This window comes from Centroberyx gerrardi, chromosome 2, assembly GCF_048128805.1.
Source record: "Centroberyx gerrardi isolate f3 chromosome 2, fCenGer3.hap1.cur.20231027, whole genome shotgun sequence".
NCBI lineage: Eukaryota > Metazoa > Chordata > Actinopteri > Beryciformes > Berycidae > Centroberyx > Centroberyx gerrardi.
The window spans coordinates 35000702-35019593 of NC_135998.1; the positions used below are offsets into that span (position 1 = coordinate 35000702).

Here is an 18892-nt window from a genome sequence, read left to right on the forward strand (position 1 = left end):
AAGTGAACGTCCAAATAAGGGAAAGTCCAAAAAAGCAAATGTCAAGATGAAAAATTAACTTAGTGTAACTCACATGACTAAAACTATTGTCACAAGTGTCTGTGATGTGGTGAAGTTTTATATTAATGAATGTAAATTAGTGCAAATACACTGTAGGAAGAGGCTGAAATATATGAGCAGACTGATTACAATTTTACATTGCACTGCTGCCCTCATGTGGGGAGAGTGTGTCTCTGTATGTGTGAATATGTGTGTTTTTTATGTGTGTGTATGTGAGTCCCTGTGTGTGTGTGTGTGTGTGAGTGTGTGTGTGTGTTACCAGGTCTTTCTGTTCAGCAGCTATCCTGTGTTCCTCCTCCATCTGATCCGACAGTTCGTTGATCTTCCTCTCCAGCTTACTGATGGTGTTGCTCAGAACCGCCTTGTTTCTGCAAAAACACATCAGCCATCAGCACACCGCCGCCTCGCTCCGGACATACAGCACATACATGACCGTACACACATACATGACCGTACACACATACATGATCATGCAGCTAGAGGAGATCGAACGGACACTTTATGAATGCCAAGTTTCCTTCAACACACCATCCGTCCATGTGACATTTTACTGATTTATTAATCCACGTTGATTCACATTTTTTTCAACTATAGACTGAATTCATTTCAAGTAATATTTTTCTAATGGAATGAAACTCTATTGTTGATGTGAATGGTTGATTGCAGTCTGACTGACCTCTCCTCGGCCCTGAGCGAGTTCTCCAGCTCCTTGGCTCTGTTCTCGCTCTTGGTGATGACGTCCTCCTGAACCCTGGAGCTCTGCAGCTCCTCGACCTCCAGACGCAGCTCACGCAACTACAGAGAGAGAGAGAGAGAGAGAGAGAGAGAGGGAGAGAGAGAGAGAGGTAGAGAGAGGGAGGGAGAGAGAGAGCGAGAGGAGGACGTTGACTAAGACGGATGGCATTAAGTGGTAGAGAAATCAAGAAGACGGATTATGTCAAATATAGACAATAAAGGAGAGGTGAAAATAAACAGTGTGTAGAAAACACACACACACACACACACACACACACACACACACACACACACACACACTCTATACCTGTCTCTCCAGGATGTTCTTCTCACAGTCCATCTGGTCGTTCAAATCTTTCTCCTGAATCAACTTCAGCTGCACCTGCTCAGTCTGAAAACACAAATGTAAACATGATAACAACTAATTAAATAACGAACCACACCCATCAAATCATCCATAGCAGGACTGTAACCATAGAAACGTCTGTAGCTAGTGTCCATGCTACACTGTAGCAGGACTGTAACCATAGAAACATCTGTCGCTAGCATCCGTGATACACTGTATCAGGACTGTAACCATAGAAACGTCTGTAGCTAGTGTCCATGCTACACTGTAGCAGGACTGTAACCATAGAAACATCTGTCGCTAGCATCCGTGATACACTGTATCAGGACTGTAGCCATAGAAACGTCTGTCGCTAGCATCCGTGATACACTGTATCAGGACTGTAGCCATAAAAACACCTGTAGCTAGCATCCATGATACACTGTATCAGGACTGTAACCATAGAAACGCCTGTAGCCAGCATCCATGATACACTGTAGCACAGGTAAGATTGCCGTTCAGCCTTTGGTTCACTCTAAATAAATTAAAAGTAATACTGGGGAAATGTTCCATGTTTCTAACCTCAGTCAGCCAAGTGTTTGTCTGCAGTACCGTCTTTCTGCCACATGGTGGCACCGGCTAATTTGATTAGGAATTAATAAAATTGACTTGTTGACTGTGGAGTGATGTGATGAGATGTGAAACAGCGGTCTGTTATGTGAAACAGACCTCGGAATGTGTTCATTGGCCAATCAGAACTGAGTATTCAACAATACTGTAACAATAAAGCAATAATACCTACAGGTGCATTCATCACTGTGATAACAGTCACAACCAACATGTGTAGGACTGCTGGATGAAAGGTTTTCTTCAAAGTAAGTGTGTCAGAGAGTGTCAGAGAGTGTCAGAGAGTGTCAGAGTGTGTCAGAGAGTGTCAGAGAGTGTCAGAGTGTGTCAGAGAATGTCAGAGAGCGTCAGAGTGCGTCAGAGAGTGTCAGAGAGTGTCAGAGAGTGTCAGAGAGTGTCAGAGTGTGTCAGAGAGTGTCAGAGAGTGTCAGAGTGTGTCAGAGTGTGTCAGAGAGTGTCAGAGTGTGTAAGAGAGTGTCAGAGAGTGTCAGAGAGTGTCAGAGTGTCAGAGTGTCAGAGAGTGTCAGAGTGTGTCAGAGAGTGTCAGAGAGTGTCAGAGTGTGTCAGAGTGTGACAGAGTGTGTCAGAGAGTGTCAGAGTGTGTCAGAGTGTGTCAGAGAGTGTCAGAGAGTGTCAGAGAGTGTCAGAGAGTGTCAGAGAGTGTCAGAGAGTGTCAGAGAGTGTCAGAGTGTGTCAGAGTGCGTCAGAGAGTGTCAGAGAGTGTCAGAGTGTGTCAGAGAGTGTCAGAGTGCGTCAGAGAGTGTCAGAGAGTGTCAGAGAGTGTCAGAGAGTGTCAGAGAGTGTCAGAGAGTGCCAGAGAGTGTCAGAGAGTGTCAGAGAGTGTCAGAGAGTGTTCACCTGCTCGATGGCTCTCTTGTGCTTGGCGGCCCATCGCTGCTCACTGTCATGCAGCTCCTCGAGATCGCTCTCCAAGTCGATCATCTTCTCCTGAGAGGACAGAGAGAAAAAATATGATTCATCCATTCATCCATCAACTATCCATCTGTCCTTCCATCCATCCATCCATCCATCCATCCATCCATCCAATTATTTATCCATCCAGATCACTATCATCTTCTCTAGACAAAAAAAACAAAACTATTTTAAAGCAGCTACTGATCTGAGGTCACAGGTCGTAATTACAAGTGTTTGTCCGCTTACTGACAAAATATCTAAAGGTTATGTAGAGATGGGACAGATTAAGTGTCTTTAGAAGCAGATACACGATGAATCTATGAGATTATGGAATTAGCACACTGATTGCTTAAAAGGATTTGCATAATTAATACCCCATTAACCCCAAACTCTGATGATTTGCATGACTGATTAATTCAAGTGGACATCTCTGTTTGAATCATTAGGTCATGCGTGTAAACACACACACACACACACACACACACACACACACACACACACACACGGCACATTGTCTGATCCAGGGCTGAAACTGGGAAATCAGTTCAACATGAAATCTTCATGAAATTAAATGAGCAAATATTTTCCAGCCCAAATGTATCCAAAATGAAAAAAGGGGTACTTCTGATAAATATATTTTTCTTTTATTTCAGTTTATAGCTTTTTTTTGTCACTGTCTATTATACTGGTTATTATATTGGTTATTTTGTGTTGATATTCAATATCTTCAAATTTGACCATTTTATACCCAAATAATTACAAATATTCAGTGTTTCTCTGAGAGTTTTCTTCTCATCAGGGTGGAAAAGCCTCTGAAACATTCAGAGCATCATGGGACACTAAAACTCTCCACTGAAACCAGACTGATGAGATTCTGTTAGTGTCAGAGAGACACCACACACCTGTTCACTGGTGGAGAAACTCTGGGCGACTTTACTGACTCTAAATGAAGAATTAATTTACAAAAAAATACATTATGGAATGATTAAATGAAAAAATAAAATGTACAATGGAAATCAAATGTCATCTTTCAGTTTTTCTAGCTGAGATCAGAGGAACCTCCATCATTATTAACTCAGTTTCTTCTTTTAAGTCTCTCCTCAAATCTCATTCTGAGGCTTTTTTTTATAATGATTTTTATTTTAATTATTTGTATTTGTGTATATTTTTTATTCCTTGTTTCGTACTTGCTCTATTTTTGCTCAGTTTTGTAGTTTTGTAGTTGTGTTTTTATATCAAGGCCTTCTTCCATGAGGCTTTTTATAATGATATGTATTACACTTATTTGTATTTATTTTTTATTCCTTGTTTCGTAGTTGTTCTATTATTTACTTCATTGTTCTTGTTGCTTTAGTTATGCTTTTATTGACACTACCTTATATTTTTATTCTATGCTTTTTTTGTTATGAAGCACTTTGAAACAATTGCTTTGAAAGGTGCTATATAACTAAAGCTTATTATTATTATTATATTTTATTATAATTACCTGAGCCTGTTTGAGCTGCTTGGCCAGGTCGTCTCTGGCCTGGTTGGCGGTCTGCAGCTCCATGTGCAGATCGTCCACCGTCCGCTCCGCCTGCTTCCACTGCAGCTGCACCCGCTCCCTCAGCTGGATCTCCTCCTCCAGGGTCCGCTCCTTATCTATCAACTTACCAGACACCTGCACAGGCAGAGAGACAGGCAGAGAGACAGGCAGAGAGACACACAGACAGGCAGAGAGACAGGCAGAGAGACAGGCAGTGAGACAGAGAGACAGACAGACAGGCAGACAGACAGAGAGACAGGCAGACAGGCAGAGAGACAGGCAGAGAGACAGACGGGCAGAGAGACAGAGAGACAGACAGACAGGCAGAGAGACAGGCAGAGAGACAGACAGTTAGAAAGAGAGACAGGCAGAGAGACAGGCAGAGAGACAGAGAGACAGACGGGCAGAGAGACAGAGAGACAGACGGGCAGAGAGACAGAGAGACAGGCAGAGAGACAGACAGTTAGACACACAGACATATAGATAGAGAGACAGACTGACAGGCAGTTCACTCAAACTCTTCAGTGTTTCCTCCTTTAGTTCATTTCATTTGTCCAGGTGAGAACGATGACCTTTGAACTCTGGTGTCACCAGATAATGTCACCGAGAGTCTCAGTCCTCTAACTAGAGAACTGCGGTGCGGTTCATTAATTCAACCGACTACAGGAAACCACCCCAAAACACAAGGGATTATGGGTAGAAGGAGACGGATACGGTTCCTCATGCTTGGAAAGCCTAGCAGAACAAAATGAAGTCTGGACTGATGCTCATATTCAGCTATTCCTTCATGTGTTCTTATTGGAATCAGATTTGTTTTGACCCTCCCCCGCTGCCAAAATGTCTGACCTGGCAGGATGTCAGGTGACCAAAACTCTGTCCAATAAACAAGCTACTTGTGAGTCATGTGACTTTTGTTTACAAGCCCTGGTTCACCTGTAATAAGGAAGTGTGAACCTAAACACTAAATCCGAACAAAATACAAAAACACATCAAAGTCAACTTTTCAGGTTACCAGACAGACACACACACTGTCACTGATGAGGCCAGCTGAGGAAAACAAGCATATCTGTGTGTGTGTGTGTGTGTGTGTGTGTGTGTGTGTGTGTGTGTGTGTGCGTCCCCTACCTCTCCCTGCAGTCTGTTGACGATGCCCTGGAGTCTCTGCAGCTCCTGGTCTTTCTCCAGCAGCGACTCCTCCAGCTCCTCGACTCGGAGCTGAGCGTCTTCACGGAGCTTCTGCTGCAGGCTGAGCTCCGCCGCGGCCTGGGTGGCCGTCTGCAGGGCGTCCCCCAGCTGCCACGGGACACACAGGGGCTGTTAGATTCTCAACCTTTGTCATATCAAGGACCCTAATTTAGTCCACATTAGAGACACAGACCCCCGTTTGATGTCTCTTGAACTAAAATCTGAGAATATTCCATAATTCCATGACTATCTGTATTGTAGGTAGAGAGATAACAGAGAAACTATGATCAAAACAGTCATTCTTCTACATTCTCTAACTGTGTTAACTTCTTGTAAATGAAATAATGGTGAAGTTGAATAATTCATAAATTTGCTGGGAACCCCCTGGAACCCCCTCAAGGACCCCTGGTGGTCCCCGGACCCCACGTTGAGAACCACTGTTCACAGGCTACAGGGCTTATGTGGTGGGGGGTGGGAGCAGAGACTGGAGGAAATAACTTACTAATAACTTACTAATTTTAGAGTTCAGAAGGGAAACTGCACACACACACACACACACACACACACACACACACACACACTCTTACTTAAGTCACTTTTGGGGTATTTATATAGACTTACATTCATTTCCTAGAGACTTACCCTAACCCTAACCTTAACCACTGACCAAAAAATCTGCTTTTTACAAATTGGAGACACGGCTTTTGTCCCCAATTACACAAGCCGTCCGTCCCCAATCAACTGGTCTGGTGTGTGCCCCTGAAAGTGACTTAAATCATACCTACACACACACACACACACACACACACACACACAGTGTCTCTACCTCGGTCTCCAGCCTGAGGACGTTGCCGTTGAGTTCGGAGGTCTTCTTGTCCCTCGTGTCTTTGTCCACCTCAAACTCCTCCAGCTGCCTCTCCGCCAGCCACAGCTTCTCTGCCAGGCTCTGAGCGTGCAGCGTCTGCTTCTCCAGGCTCTCCTGAACACACACACACACACACACACACACACACACACACACACACACTCAGGGTTTAGCGCTCTGCATCCCTACATGATGAACCCATAACCTTGATTTTCCCTCTAATGCGTTGAGCTTTTTGTGTTGTGTTTCACATAAAGCCAAGGTTCAGCATTCCAGGGTTCGGTCAAATCTTGTGGAAAAGCACGACTCAAAGGCTCAAATGGGACAACTGCCCAGTTTAGCTAGTCCCAGCTAAAGGATATTGATCCCAAGGTTTTATTACAATTTTGGAGTTTTACATGAAGCTTTAAATGTACAGAACAATGACAGAGAGGCTTTAAAAAAATGACTATAGGAAACACAAAACGAGGGAAAACAAGAAGGAAGCTCTTTGGCTAAAAGGTGACATTTTGGTGACCACTAGTATTCGCTGTTCTCAGCTTTGGGTCTCAGCTCTGTCTGGAATATTCCACCTTTCCATTGTAAATAATAAGAAAACAAGTTGTAAGGAGAGGATTCCAGCAGACAGACATCCTTCTTTCTGGATTATTTTCAAGAAAACCTGATTGTCTTTTTATCAATGTCTTGATGTTAGATGTTCATTTTCATAGCAACATTGTCGATATTCTATATGATCTCAAAAGTACCGAATGTACCGATCAAAATTGCCCAGAAGTTTATCCCTTCTACTGAGTTAGTTTAGTTTAATTTAATGACTTTGACTCTATGTAACGTGGCCTACCTCAGCATCTTGGATCTTGTTTTTGAGGGACTGCTGCAGGAAGTTGAAGGCGTACTCCTGAGTGTTGGCCTCCACCATCATGTCCCGGGCCTCCTTCAGCTCAATCTACACAGGAGAAGACAAGATGGGACGCGTTTATAAAACACATGGACAGCTATCCATTTGTCCATCTGTCCGTCTGTCCATCTATCCCTCCCTCCATACCTCCATCTGTCTGTATCTCTCTGTCATGGTTTGGGTCTCTCTCTCCATCTCCAGCATCCTGTCTCTCATCCTCTTCATCTCATTGGTCAGCTGGGTGTTGGTCCTCAGCAGGTCCTCGTTGTTCACCAGCAGGCCGCGCATCTCAAACCTGGTTCAACATCGGAGGTTAACGTCAAGCTTTAAGAGTAAACAACGATGACAGAGGGTGAAGCGTAATAGAGAGCAATAAATGATGGTTGTAGAGGAAAGGAAAAAAAGGAAAAGCAAGACAGAAGAAAAGCAAGAAAGAGCGCAAAACAGAAAAAAAGAAACAACCAACAAGTGAGAAAGAAAGTAAGCAAGCAGCAAGAAAGAAAGAAAGAAAGAAATTATCTTCATGTCCAACCTGATTTGGTTCCTCTCCTTCTCCATCTCTACACTCTCCGCCTCCAGGAACTGGTTGCGCTGCACACACACACACACACACACACACACACAAGGTCAGTGTAAAAGTAAAGTAAAACTACATATCACCAAAAGACTGACAAAGTTGGACTTTAACTGTAAGCTGTCCATGTTGTCACTTAACTGTAACATCATGGGTTCAAACCCTAAACAACACCCTGTCCCAGTCCCAGTCCCAGTCCCAGTCCCTGTCCCTGTCTCTGTCCCTGTCTTTGTCTCTGTCCCAGTCCCAGTCCCAGTCCCTGTCCCTGTCCCAGTCCCAGTCCCAGTCCCAGTCCCAGTCCCTGTCCCTGTCCCTGTCCCTGTCCCTGTCCTACTTTCAGCCCAACTTTCTGGTTTGTCCCGCTTGTCCAGTTATTTGGTCGACTCTTCTGTGTAAGGTCTCTTATTGGGTCCAAACCACATACCTACAAATGACAGCAAGGGTTCAAATCCCAGTTTCTCTGAGCCTTATGTCCTGGCAGGTGTCTAGTTAATCAGTCAGTTTCTCTATCTAGTCCTGTTTTGGGAGCAGGTAGGTTTTTTGTACCTACAGTAGTCTACAGATTCATGGGTTCAAATGCCAACTAAATACCATTACCCAGTCTTAATCTGAACCCAACCTCCTGACATGTGTGTAGTTTAACTCTTACTAAGTAATCTGTTTTACTGGGTCCTCCTTGTGTTTCTTTTTCTGGGTCCATTCAGAATATCAAACCGGACACCTGCAGTGCAATACATGGGTTTGAATCCCAACATTGCTTATATGAGCCCTACCTTCTGGCAGGTATCCATTTGTTTGGTCAGTTCCTCTATGTAGTCTCTTTTATTGGGCCCCAGGGTCGCCGACCGCAGGCTCATGTGGTTGGGAATCACCTGTAGCAAGAAGAAATCTGATCAAGACCCAGGAACACAGACGGCAACAGCCAATATGATTGACTGTACAATTTAAAACAAATCTATTCTAATATGACAGCACACAGTAGAGGCAGTTGTGTCACAAATCTCCTCGCAGCTACTGCTGGCGCCATCATGGAGGTCCAGTGGAGAATTGGCTGTGTGTAAATAATGGCTACAACCAGGCTAGAAAAGAGCTAGCTGAGTCAGCTTGTTGTGGTGTGGCTGCAGATCCATTCAGTAACGTTCTCAGTAAAAGTGAATAGTGTGATAAGGTGGATTTGGTTACTGTGACACAGTAAACTGTCTTGTCTTTAGCCCTAGTCTCTACTCCAAAACACTCTGAGTTGTAGCTTGAGAAGAGTCAGCTCAGTTAACCTGAACAAACTGTTAGCTAGCTAACTAGCCAGCAGGTTAATATAGCAAAGCACCTGAGTTAATGTGAACATGTGACTACTAGCCACTAACGCTAGGTTCTCTTAGCTAACAAGCTGACATTATCTAAACACAAAATCAATCAGATGGATCAGTGATGAAATGATCAGCTCCCAGTCAGAAACAGCACAAAAATGAACCGTCTCTTGTAATTAATTTGGTAATGCAATCAGCTGTTCACAGCTATTGTTACAAGAGCTGAGGACCTCCAATATGGCCGCCAGAAGGTGCATTATGTCACCTGAAAGCCCTCTGTGTAATGGGTTTAAATATACTTGTATTAATCCAACTTGTGAAGGTTGAGTGTGGGTTGTGTGTTTTCTAGTTTTCTGTCTCTCTGGTTTCAGTGAACCTACAGTGTTGGTGACATCGGCCCTCCTCCTGGTCAGGCTGTCGTAGGTGGAGAAGCGGGTGCGGGGGGAGGTGAGGGTGGGGGTGGGCACCGGACTCGTACTGCGACTGTTGTAGCTGAACAGGTTCAACTCTGAGGTGGCTGGAGACAGTCCACCCTGGACCTGGAGGGGCAGACGGAGACATGAAGCCAGTGGACTAATGGTTAGAGGAGCAAGCCTTGTGACTGCAGGAATCCCAACCTGACAGAGGTGAGGAGTCGAGTCACATGACTTGGACTTGAGACAGACTCAAGTCACAGTTTTAATTCGTTGAGACTTGCTGCATGAAGAGAAGACTTGAGACTGGACTTGACTTGGGTTCTGGTGACTTGGGACTTGACTCTGACTTGTACTCTGATGACTTGAAAAGGTTTCTAAAGTCTTGACTTGAGATCTTGTGTTTGTGTAAATGACTTAGATTGAAAGTGATGAGATTTGTTCCAGCAGACGACTGAATTTAAATTCTGTTTTCTGAATTTGTATGGAATGATTGAATTTATTGAAGTTGAAACTGATTATAGAAATCAAACTCATGATGCTCTTACCAAGTTTTTATCCTATTAAAACCATATTGCATTGAAAAGTCCTAGATATTTAGTTTTCTTTAAGATATTAAATTGATACTGGACTCTTGATTTGTTCTGACTTGACTTGGTGTTCTACATTTAGACTTGAGACTTGACATTAATGACATGGACTTGACTTGATAATCTACATTTAGACTTGGGACTTGACTTGAGACTTGTGCCTCAAGACTTGAGACTGACCTGCGACTCAAGCAAAGTTGACTTGTCCACACCTCTGATTATAACTGATTGTCTGCTGATATGCTTGTTTTGTTTTGTTTTGTTTTGTTTTGTTTTGTTTTGTTTTGTTTTGTTTTGTTTTGTTTTGTTTTGTTCTTGCTTTGTTTCTCTCTGGAACGTTTACCTCAGTTTGTTAGATCTGCTGAATCTGTTGACTGTTACTTGTTCCTTTTATTTCACAGCAATCTGCTTTACAAATAAACTTAGTATTATTACTGGAAACTTAGTCGTATTACTGGAACTGGGAGAAAAGCATCTCTCAAAACTGGAAGATCCCCGGTTTGATTCCCCATTAAACTCTGCTGAAGTGTCCTTGAGCAAGACTCTGAGTCCCCACCAGCTCCAGGTGTGCTGCTCTGTAGCTCTGTGACCTCTGACCTCATAAAAAAAGGATTCATTTCAAATGTCACAGTCGGGGGATTTCAACTTAAGAGATGGATAGAGAGAAGATGAATTTCCCCTTCAGGGATTCAATAAAGTCTCACAAAGCAACCTGCTCTCTTTCTGAATTCCTGATGTGATTCAGTTGAAAGTGAGAAGAGAAACTTTATTGACACACGAGCAGAGGCAGCGGGACGGCATGATGGAACAGCTCTGCTCCGTACATGGACACATAACAACAAGTAGGCACCAAACATGGACTGCACAACATGTTGATGAGATGAATGAAGTCTGAGTTTATATTGTTGTTGTTGTTCGGGGTATTTTCCCAGAGACAGACAGAGAGACAGCTCTATTAAAACCATATTGCATTGAAAAGTCCTAGATATTTAGTTTTCTTTAAGATATTAAATTGATACTGGACTCTTGATTTGTTCTGACTTGACTTGCTGTTCTACATTTAGACTTGAGACTTGACATTAATGACATGGACTTGACTTGATAATCTACAGACTTGGGACTCGAGTGAAGTTGACTTGGTCACACCTCTGCAACCTGGAAATTATTGTGATGAATGATGTACCTCAGCAACTAGGTATCTTTGAGCAAGGCACTTAACCCCAAACTACTCCAGTTCTCAACGGCCAACCTTAGAAGATTGTTCTCCCTGGGTAAAGAAAACTAAAAACTTTGCAGCTTTTCCAAGGTGAATGAATCAAAAAGAACCAAAGGGATAAAAACAATTCAACTACTCTTGGATAACAATTGAAAACGTTTTAATGTTAAAAACCAACATATTTTACAGTGGTTCTCCAAGAGTAGGTTAAATAAAACTAAAAATCAATGTCAAAATAATACCAAATACTCTATCTAATACTATTTGAGTGCCTGACTCGATTAATTGATATAGCAGTTAGGTGCTGCGCATCACACAGCAAAAATACTCACGTCTCTTTGGAAGACGCAAAATAAAATAAGCCAATCCTCTGAAAAGATGAATGAACAGTGTCTTTATACAGTGAATAAGCTTGTTTAAGCCATACATATCTGATGATGGTTTTTTAGTTCGTGAATCCAAAATAAAGACACAGTGCATTAATTTTTTCAGAGTTATTTTTTCTAATGTTCCCACCACAACACTGACCTTGAACTCAGACATGCGGTACATGGGGTTGTACTCCATGGAGGCGGTGGTGGTGTACGGACTGTTGAACACCCTGGGGGGGCTGTCGAAACCACCCAGCTAAAAACAACAACAGACAGACGAAAAAAAGCAAAGATTGATATTATTCCTCCTTTTAATTAAGACAGTGGAGACATACGTCAATTATATCAACTCAGAAATACAGACGTTGTTGTAAATGCAAATGAATGGGATGAAAGTGTTTGGAATCACTGTAAACGGATTACATTTCCATTACACCATTACATTAATGGTGGCTATTTTATTACGTTAATGGGAAGTGTATTACATTACAGGATTACTCTACACTATTAGCTATGAATTATGTTAATGGGAAGTTATTACATTAACAGTTTTAACAGGTTTTAGTTGTATACAGTCCTAATGCAGGATACATGCAGGATGAAAGACTTCAACAATGGCTGCCACTGTATCATTTAAAATGTGTCTGTCTCTTTGTTGTCTTGCATTGTTAAGATGTCTGCTCTCATTTATATTTCTTTCGTTTTTTTGTTTTTTTTAATCTCTGTTTCTTTCATCTGTATTGCTGTTTTATTTTTGTACTGCACCTTGTAACATTTTTATTATAAATAAAGTTTACTTACTTACTTACTAAAACTGAAATTTGTAATGCCGTTCAGGTAATCAGGAAATCAGGCAGATAACAGACCTGAAATCTGTGTTTTATCCAGGAGATGGCGCTGTTTCATAACTATTTAGCTGCTTCGGGCAATATAATTATTTAGCAGTAAGCTGGCATCTGATAATCATTCAAATTATCTCTAATCTCCCTGATCCGATACACATCCACACACACACACATATGCACACAAACGGGCACACACACACACACGCACACACACTCACACACACACACACACACCCCTTCCTCCCTCTCACCCACCCTGTCCGACATGGTGTCCCAGTCCCGGGAGGCCAGGGACTCCAGGGAGCCTCGGTAGTGGTTCAGCCCCAGCCGGGAGCTCTCCCAGCGGGCGAGCCTGGGGCCGTTCTCCCCCACCGACCCGCCTCCCGGACCATCTGCATCCCTGCTGCTCGACCCGTTCCCCAGCTCGTTGTTGAGGAACAGCTGATATTTAGGGTTCTGGATGTGGTTCGGCAGGACCCGGGGCGTGGAGGGCTCTTCCTCCGACGCGGGACTGTCCGGCTGCTTGTTCGTGTCGAATTCAGACTCCTGGAGGGGGGAGGGGGGAGGGGGGAGGGGGGAGGGGGGGGGGCGGAGAGAGGGAGAGAGGGAGAGGGGGATGAAACAACATGGAGGAAACAGAGATGAAAATGCATCTGTCGGAGGGGGTAAACACACTCAACATGCGCACACAAATACACAAATAAACCTAGACAAACACACACGCAGCATCGATGAAGATGTATTCGCCCTGATTGAAGTGTGAGACAGCAAAGAGAGGGAGAGTTTTAGATGGAGAAGAAGAAGTCAATATAAGCTAAACTGAAGCAAAAACAATGTAGAGGGTTAGAGAATGAAAGAGAGATATTGTAAGTGAAAGAAAATGAATAAGGAAATGAAAAGAGAACATTGACTGTAGGTAAGTCACACCTACAGAACTGTGTTAGGAAAAGTGCTGTACAAATATACTGCAGGTAGATAATTTGCATCACAGCCCAATGAGCCACCTGGATGTGTATCTATGCAGACCAAGGCGTTATTATGAGCAAACCGGTGGCATAAACCATCATTTCACACACAGAAACACAAGCAGAGCGCTAAAACACACACACACACACAAGCTGAAAACCTGTCAATAGCTTTCTCATGCAGAAAAATCAAACCAATCGTAGCGTGAAGGCTATCATTTCACACCGCAAAACAAGGCAAAAACACCAAAAATTTCATGCTCATTTGCAGGGAACCGATTCATGAGCAACAAGACGAGTGAGAGTTAGATTTTGGAGAGTGAGCAAGTTGTGATTAGTACGATTGGAGAGATGCAAGGCGGACGTGCTTCGGAGAAACCGAGTCGCCGATGCTTTCGTGGCTTCGTGCGGGACGGGGGGTGCGGCGGTTCAGTCATGCAAGGAGGATGATGTGCTTTAACATCTGAGACGCCAGGCTGCCATGCGGTCTTCATGCGGAGAAGATGCAGCGCTTTCTCATGCAAGGACAAGCAGAACCGTCTTCAGCCGCATCGCTTTCACTTACCGATCCCATGCCAGAGTCGGCCACCGACTCTCTACCAGAGTCGGTGCTGTTGTGCGTTTTTGGACTTCTTTGGTCTTCGGCTCTGCTTCCTGGTTCTGAACCCGTCTTCTGGGCCGGACGATCTTTGGCGCCGCCGCTCTTCGGACAATCGATCTTGGCAGTTAGCGGACTATCTCTGGCGCCCCTCTGGGCCGATTCACCCCTGATCTGACCGGGTCCGGTTTCCCTGAACGGAGGCGTCACACTGATGCTGGGAACCGGACTCTCAAGCAGCCCGGTCCTGCTCGGTGTGGACGGACTGGACTTTGAGATCTGCTGGCTCGGAGACCCCAGAGTCTCCACAGAACCGGAGTTCGGGGCGGCCGAAACGGGAGACGAGGACCGCCCGACGACCGGGACGATTCCAGCGAGCGACGCACTCGGCGAGGGGCTCTGAGGGGAACCAGAACCGGGAACGTGATCCGGACCGGAGAATTTGGTGATCAGGTCTTTGACGCTGCCGGCCCGGGTCAGGTTGGAACTTCGGGTCAGGCCTACCGGTGATTTCCTTTGATTGGCTCTCCAGGCTTGTTCTGCCTCTTCTTCGTTGGCGGTCTGATGAAGGCTGAGCGGCGTCGGGGAGGACGAGGACTCGGGGGTGTGTGACGTCACACCGGCGTGTCCGTTCATGCCACTTCCGTTTTGCTGAAAGAAGCGAACACAATAAGTAGATCCCCAAATCTAGATCCCCCAAAAAACTATTAGGCAGGTTCTGAGTGTATCTGCTCTAGGCTGCAGATGCTTACAGAGAATAGGGAAGAAAAAACTAACTGCACACTGTCTCTAATGTTTTTCTATCCCAGAGTTCAGCTAAAGTTGAGTTTAAATTAAAACTAGAACTGTTAGCTGGTCAGACAATTACATTATCATCACTGTTAACACTGAGCCTGCATGGATCACAGCACAGAGCCTAACAGTCAATTTATATAAGCTTTCTCTCTCTCTGTCTGTCTGTCTGTCTGTCTGTCTGTCTCTCTGTCTGTCTGTCTGTCTGTCTTTCTCTCTGTCTGTCTGTCTTTCTCTGTCTGTCTGTCTGTCTGTCTGTCTGTCTGTCTGTCTTTCTCTCTGTCTGTCTGTCTGTCTCTCTGTCTGTCTGTCTGTCTGTCTGTCTGTCTCTCTGTCTGTCTGTCTTTCTCTCTGTCTGTCTGTCTTTCTCTGTCTGTCTGTCTGTCTGTCTGTCTGTCTTTCTCTCTTTGTCTGTCTCTCTAAATTCAATTTCAATCAATCGATTCAATTTATTGTCAATATTCACAATCAAGTATACAGTATATTGTCATATCATTTGTTGTAATCAATTATGACCGTGACAGTAATGAATGATCACAAATAATTAATTGTTAATAATTTTAACAGTACAGCAATACTGCTACTACTACTGCTACTACTATTCGCCCAGTACTGCTACCACTATTACTACTACTACTATTACTGCTACTAATAATAATAATATGATGATGTGCATGTAAAGTAATCAGAACACAATAAATGAAAATAAATGAAATAAAAACAAGATTACATGCAATTTTTTAAGATTTGTTTTTTAGCAGGACTTTTTTTAGTAGGACAGCCACAGTGTAGAGAGGCAGGAGAGGTCAGGAGAGAGAGGGGATGACATGGGACAAGGTCCTGGGCCGGACTCCAACCCGGGACGTTGTGTTTATGCACCTTAGACCACCGACCCACCGGGACGCCCCGGACATGAAGCTTTTATTGTGAAGAAACAGGCAGACACTTTTAGATTAAATACATATCTCTCTTATCGTGATTTCTCTGTCTCTCTCTGCCTGTCTCTCTATCTCTCTCTCTCTTATTACGGATGTGATTACTGTGTATAGATGTTGTTGACTGTGAATCCAGGCATAATGACACAAAGCCCAATGTGTGTGTGTGTGTGTGTGTGTGTGTGTGTGTGTGTTCCTCTCCTGACATAAATCCCTCTTGAGAAACTGCAACATCTGCTCACTCATCTGAAAAATGATCACCCTTCCCCCTGAATCACAACATCACAACACACACTTTCTCACACACAAATAAGGCTTTAGACAGACAGACAGGCAGACAGACAGACAAAAAGGGAACACACACACACACACACACACACACACACACACACACACACACAGCCCCACACTGACTCATCCCCCCACTTCCACACGACCGAAATCCAAAGCGACACTCCAAAATCCAATACCCACTCAACAGTACAAAAAAAAAAGAAAACACGCTTTTCATTTTTGCCAAAAAGCCACTTAAATAAATCCAACTTTAATTAACAATCAAATAAGACGAGCGATGCCACTTATAGAAATGAAGTGGCGAGCGTCCAGGGGTTTAACTTCGGGCTGGAAGGCCCGGGCCGGATGTCCTTAATCCAGGGGCTCGCCTGGCCGCCTCCCCCCAGGGACGGTGAGCCGAGGCTGGGGTGGGAGCGGGCCGGGGCCTGGGAGGGCTCCGGGGGGACGGGTGGGGGTGGGGGTGTGGGGGTGTGGGGGGGTCTCGGGGGTTTAGGATCACTGCTAATCACCCGGGTATTAAAAATGTTTACAGGCCGCGGCGGGATTAGCTCTGAGCTCATGCTTTTTAATGTTATTATTTTTGCCCCGTGAGCCGACTGTGCTCGTTTTGGACTCTGACCTCTCTAAGCCTCGTGGAATGAGGAGTGAATGACACAGTGGTTGGTTATTAAATTGTGTGTGTGTGTGTGTGTGTGTGTGTGTGTTCTTGTATTTCTATTCTTATGACGTCCAAATGTCCTCATAGGGATAGTAAGATGAGGAAAAGAGTTAGGGTTAAGGTTAGTTTATATGCTTATTGCATATTTGCCATTTTTAAATCCCAGAATTTTCTCCAGACTTGTCAAGGAGTGTTTGTCCCCCATGTAAGACTGTGCTAAACATATCAGTTATTTATATTGAACACAAGAAGTTTTGTTTGTTGTGTTTTATGTCATTCATGTTTCTTTGTGAGAAATCTGACAATAAAGTTCTATCGTATCACTTTGTTTTAAGAAAAGCTTCTGATAGAAAACCTTTACTATAAATCAGGTTCATGTGTGTGGATGTGTGCTGGGCTCAAGACAGACTCACACAACGGCTCTTCGCTTCAATTTAAACAGTAAATAAGGACGAAAGTGGACAATATCATCTACAGTAAGCCGATCAATAATTACTTTTTAATGACAAAATGTAGATATTAACCTAATTAAAACAGTTTGTTTTCCCCACATCTTTAATCCCCATTTTCTCAGGATGTTGATGCACATTCAGACCTGACCTAATTTTCCATACTTTTCCATACACACACACACCTGCGCAAGAACCCTGAGTTTAGCGATTAGGGTGTGTGTGTGTGTGTGTGTGTGTGTGTGTGTGTGTGTGTGTGTGTGTGTGTGTGTGTGATAGAGATGGAGAGCCTGCAGTGCAAAGACAGACAGACAGGAAAAAAGACAGAAAGACAGGAAGACACATTCAGGAAAACCAGGTCCATATTCCACAATATCTTAGCTTCTCACACACACACACACACACACACACACACACACACACACACACACACACACACACACACACACACACACACACAGGTCCTGCATTCCCTGTGGCCTAGCTACAGTACAGACATATGGTGTGTAGTTGTGCACCATCTGACAACACTGTACCATATGAAATACAGTTGCTGTCTCTCTCATATTTGGCCCTGACCGACATATTGGTGCAGCAATATTATTGATTATTGATTTTGGCCTTTAAAAGGAAAAAAATCTCCCTCGGATCCTCTTCCACTGTTATATCTCATCAATCTGTGATGTTCAACGCATTCCAGGAGTTATTTTGTGATGAAGTGTTGTAATTTACTTTTTCGGTGAACCCACTTTCCCTCAACCTGCCTCGTCTACTTCTACTGCAGTTAGTGATTTCCTACATTTCCCAGAATGCCTTTCGACAACCCCCAGAGAAGGAGAGTGAACTTGTTGCATTCAGCTGTGGGTTTCACATGTAGGTGGAGAGAGAGAGAACGATAGCAGAGCGAGAGTTTTTCCAGTCGAGAAAAAACAAAACTCGCGCCCCTTCCTCAAACCCCATCCTGTCTCTCTGCTGCAGTGCATTCTGGTCTCTCTCCTGCTCCTGTGGTGGAGAAACTGGTCTCTCTCCTCTTCTACGATGGATTTCTCCCTGTATGATTGTTGAACGTCTCTTGGTGCAAAATGGCGGCTCTAGAAAGAAGCCCTCGCTCTTTGATTCTGAGGGACTGACACCAAAACCTGACGTTTACCGCTGATGTTTTACATCCTGAAACATTTTCTCATATCAAACTCCACTGTAGCTGCTGGAAACATCCGGAGGTGATGTCACCTCGTCTACGATTGGCCGGTTATCCACCAAGAAGAGAAACACAACAAACTACTGAATGGACCCAGGAAGGCAACGCACATCACAAATAGGGTTTTTTAACGGCTTGTTTTATGATGGATTTTTCCTTTATTATTATAAGACCTGTATGAAAACACTGATTAATTGATAACGACTTAGTAGTAGTATCCACCATTTGAAAAAAATCTGAAACCAAACGATTGCTGGCATGAAAGTAAAGCGCATCATGGGTTAAAAAAGTAAAATGCTTCGTAAAAAGATTCTGCTCTCCTTGTATGAGAAAGACTGTGTTTTCCAGTTAGGAGCCATCTTTAAATCTCTGCTTACAAAATAATTCTGCTTTTTAGAGAATGATCTGTTTTTGAAATATTAAATAGGTTAAAAAAAAGATACATTTCAGATATTCAAAATGTATATATATGGATATTTTGTAATTAAACCCTACAATTATGGTTGTATGAAAGCTTTTTCTTGAAGATATATCCACTGTTCATCACTCTCAAAA

General features: G+C 43.7%; 1 protein-coding gene across 1 annotated transcript in view; it reads right to left on the bottom strand.

The window, feature by feature from the left end:
- The window catches only part of LOC139909854 (uncharacterized), a 75747-nt gene that overhangs the window by 2883 nt on the left and 53972 nt on the right, over positions 1-18892 (bottom strand). The window contains exons 9-23 of the mRNA XM_078286255.1: positions 13979-14662; positions 12704-12994; positions 11761-11859; positions 9394-9552; positions 8483-8581; positions 7668-7726; positions 7283-7430; positions 7079-7183; positions 6199-6351; positions 5313-5480; positions 4149-4322; positions 2606-2695; positions 1103-1186; positions 737-855; positions 320-428 (exon numbers count right to left, since the gene is read on the bottom strand). Of these exons, the coding sequence (XP_078142381.1) occupies positions 320-428; positions 737-855; positions 1103-1186; positions 2606-2695; positions 4149-4322; positions 5313-5480; positions 6199-6351; positions 7079-7183; positions 7283-7430; positions 7668-7726; positions 8483-8581; positions 9394-9552; positions 11761-11859; positions 12704-12994; positions 13979-14662 (2541 nt within the window). The remainder of the gene's footprint in view (positions 1-319; positions 429-736; positions 856-1102; positions 1187-2605; positions 2696-4148; positions 4323-5312; positions 5481-6198; positions 6352-7078; positions 7184-7282; positions 7431-7667; positions 7727-8482; positions 8582-9393; positions 9553-11760; positions 11860-12703; positions 12995-13978; positions 14663-18892) is intronic.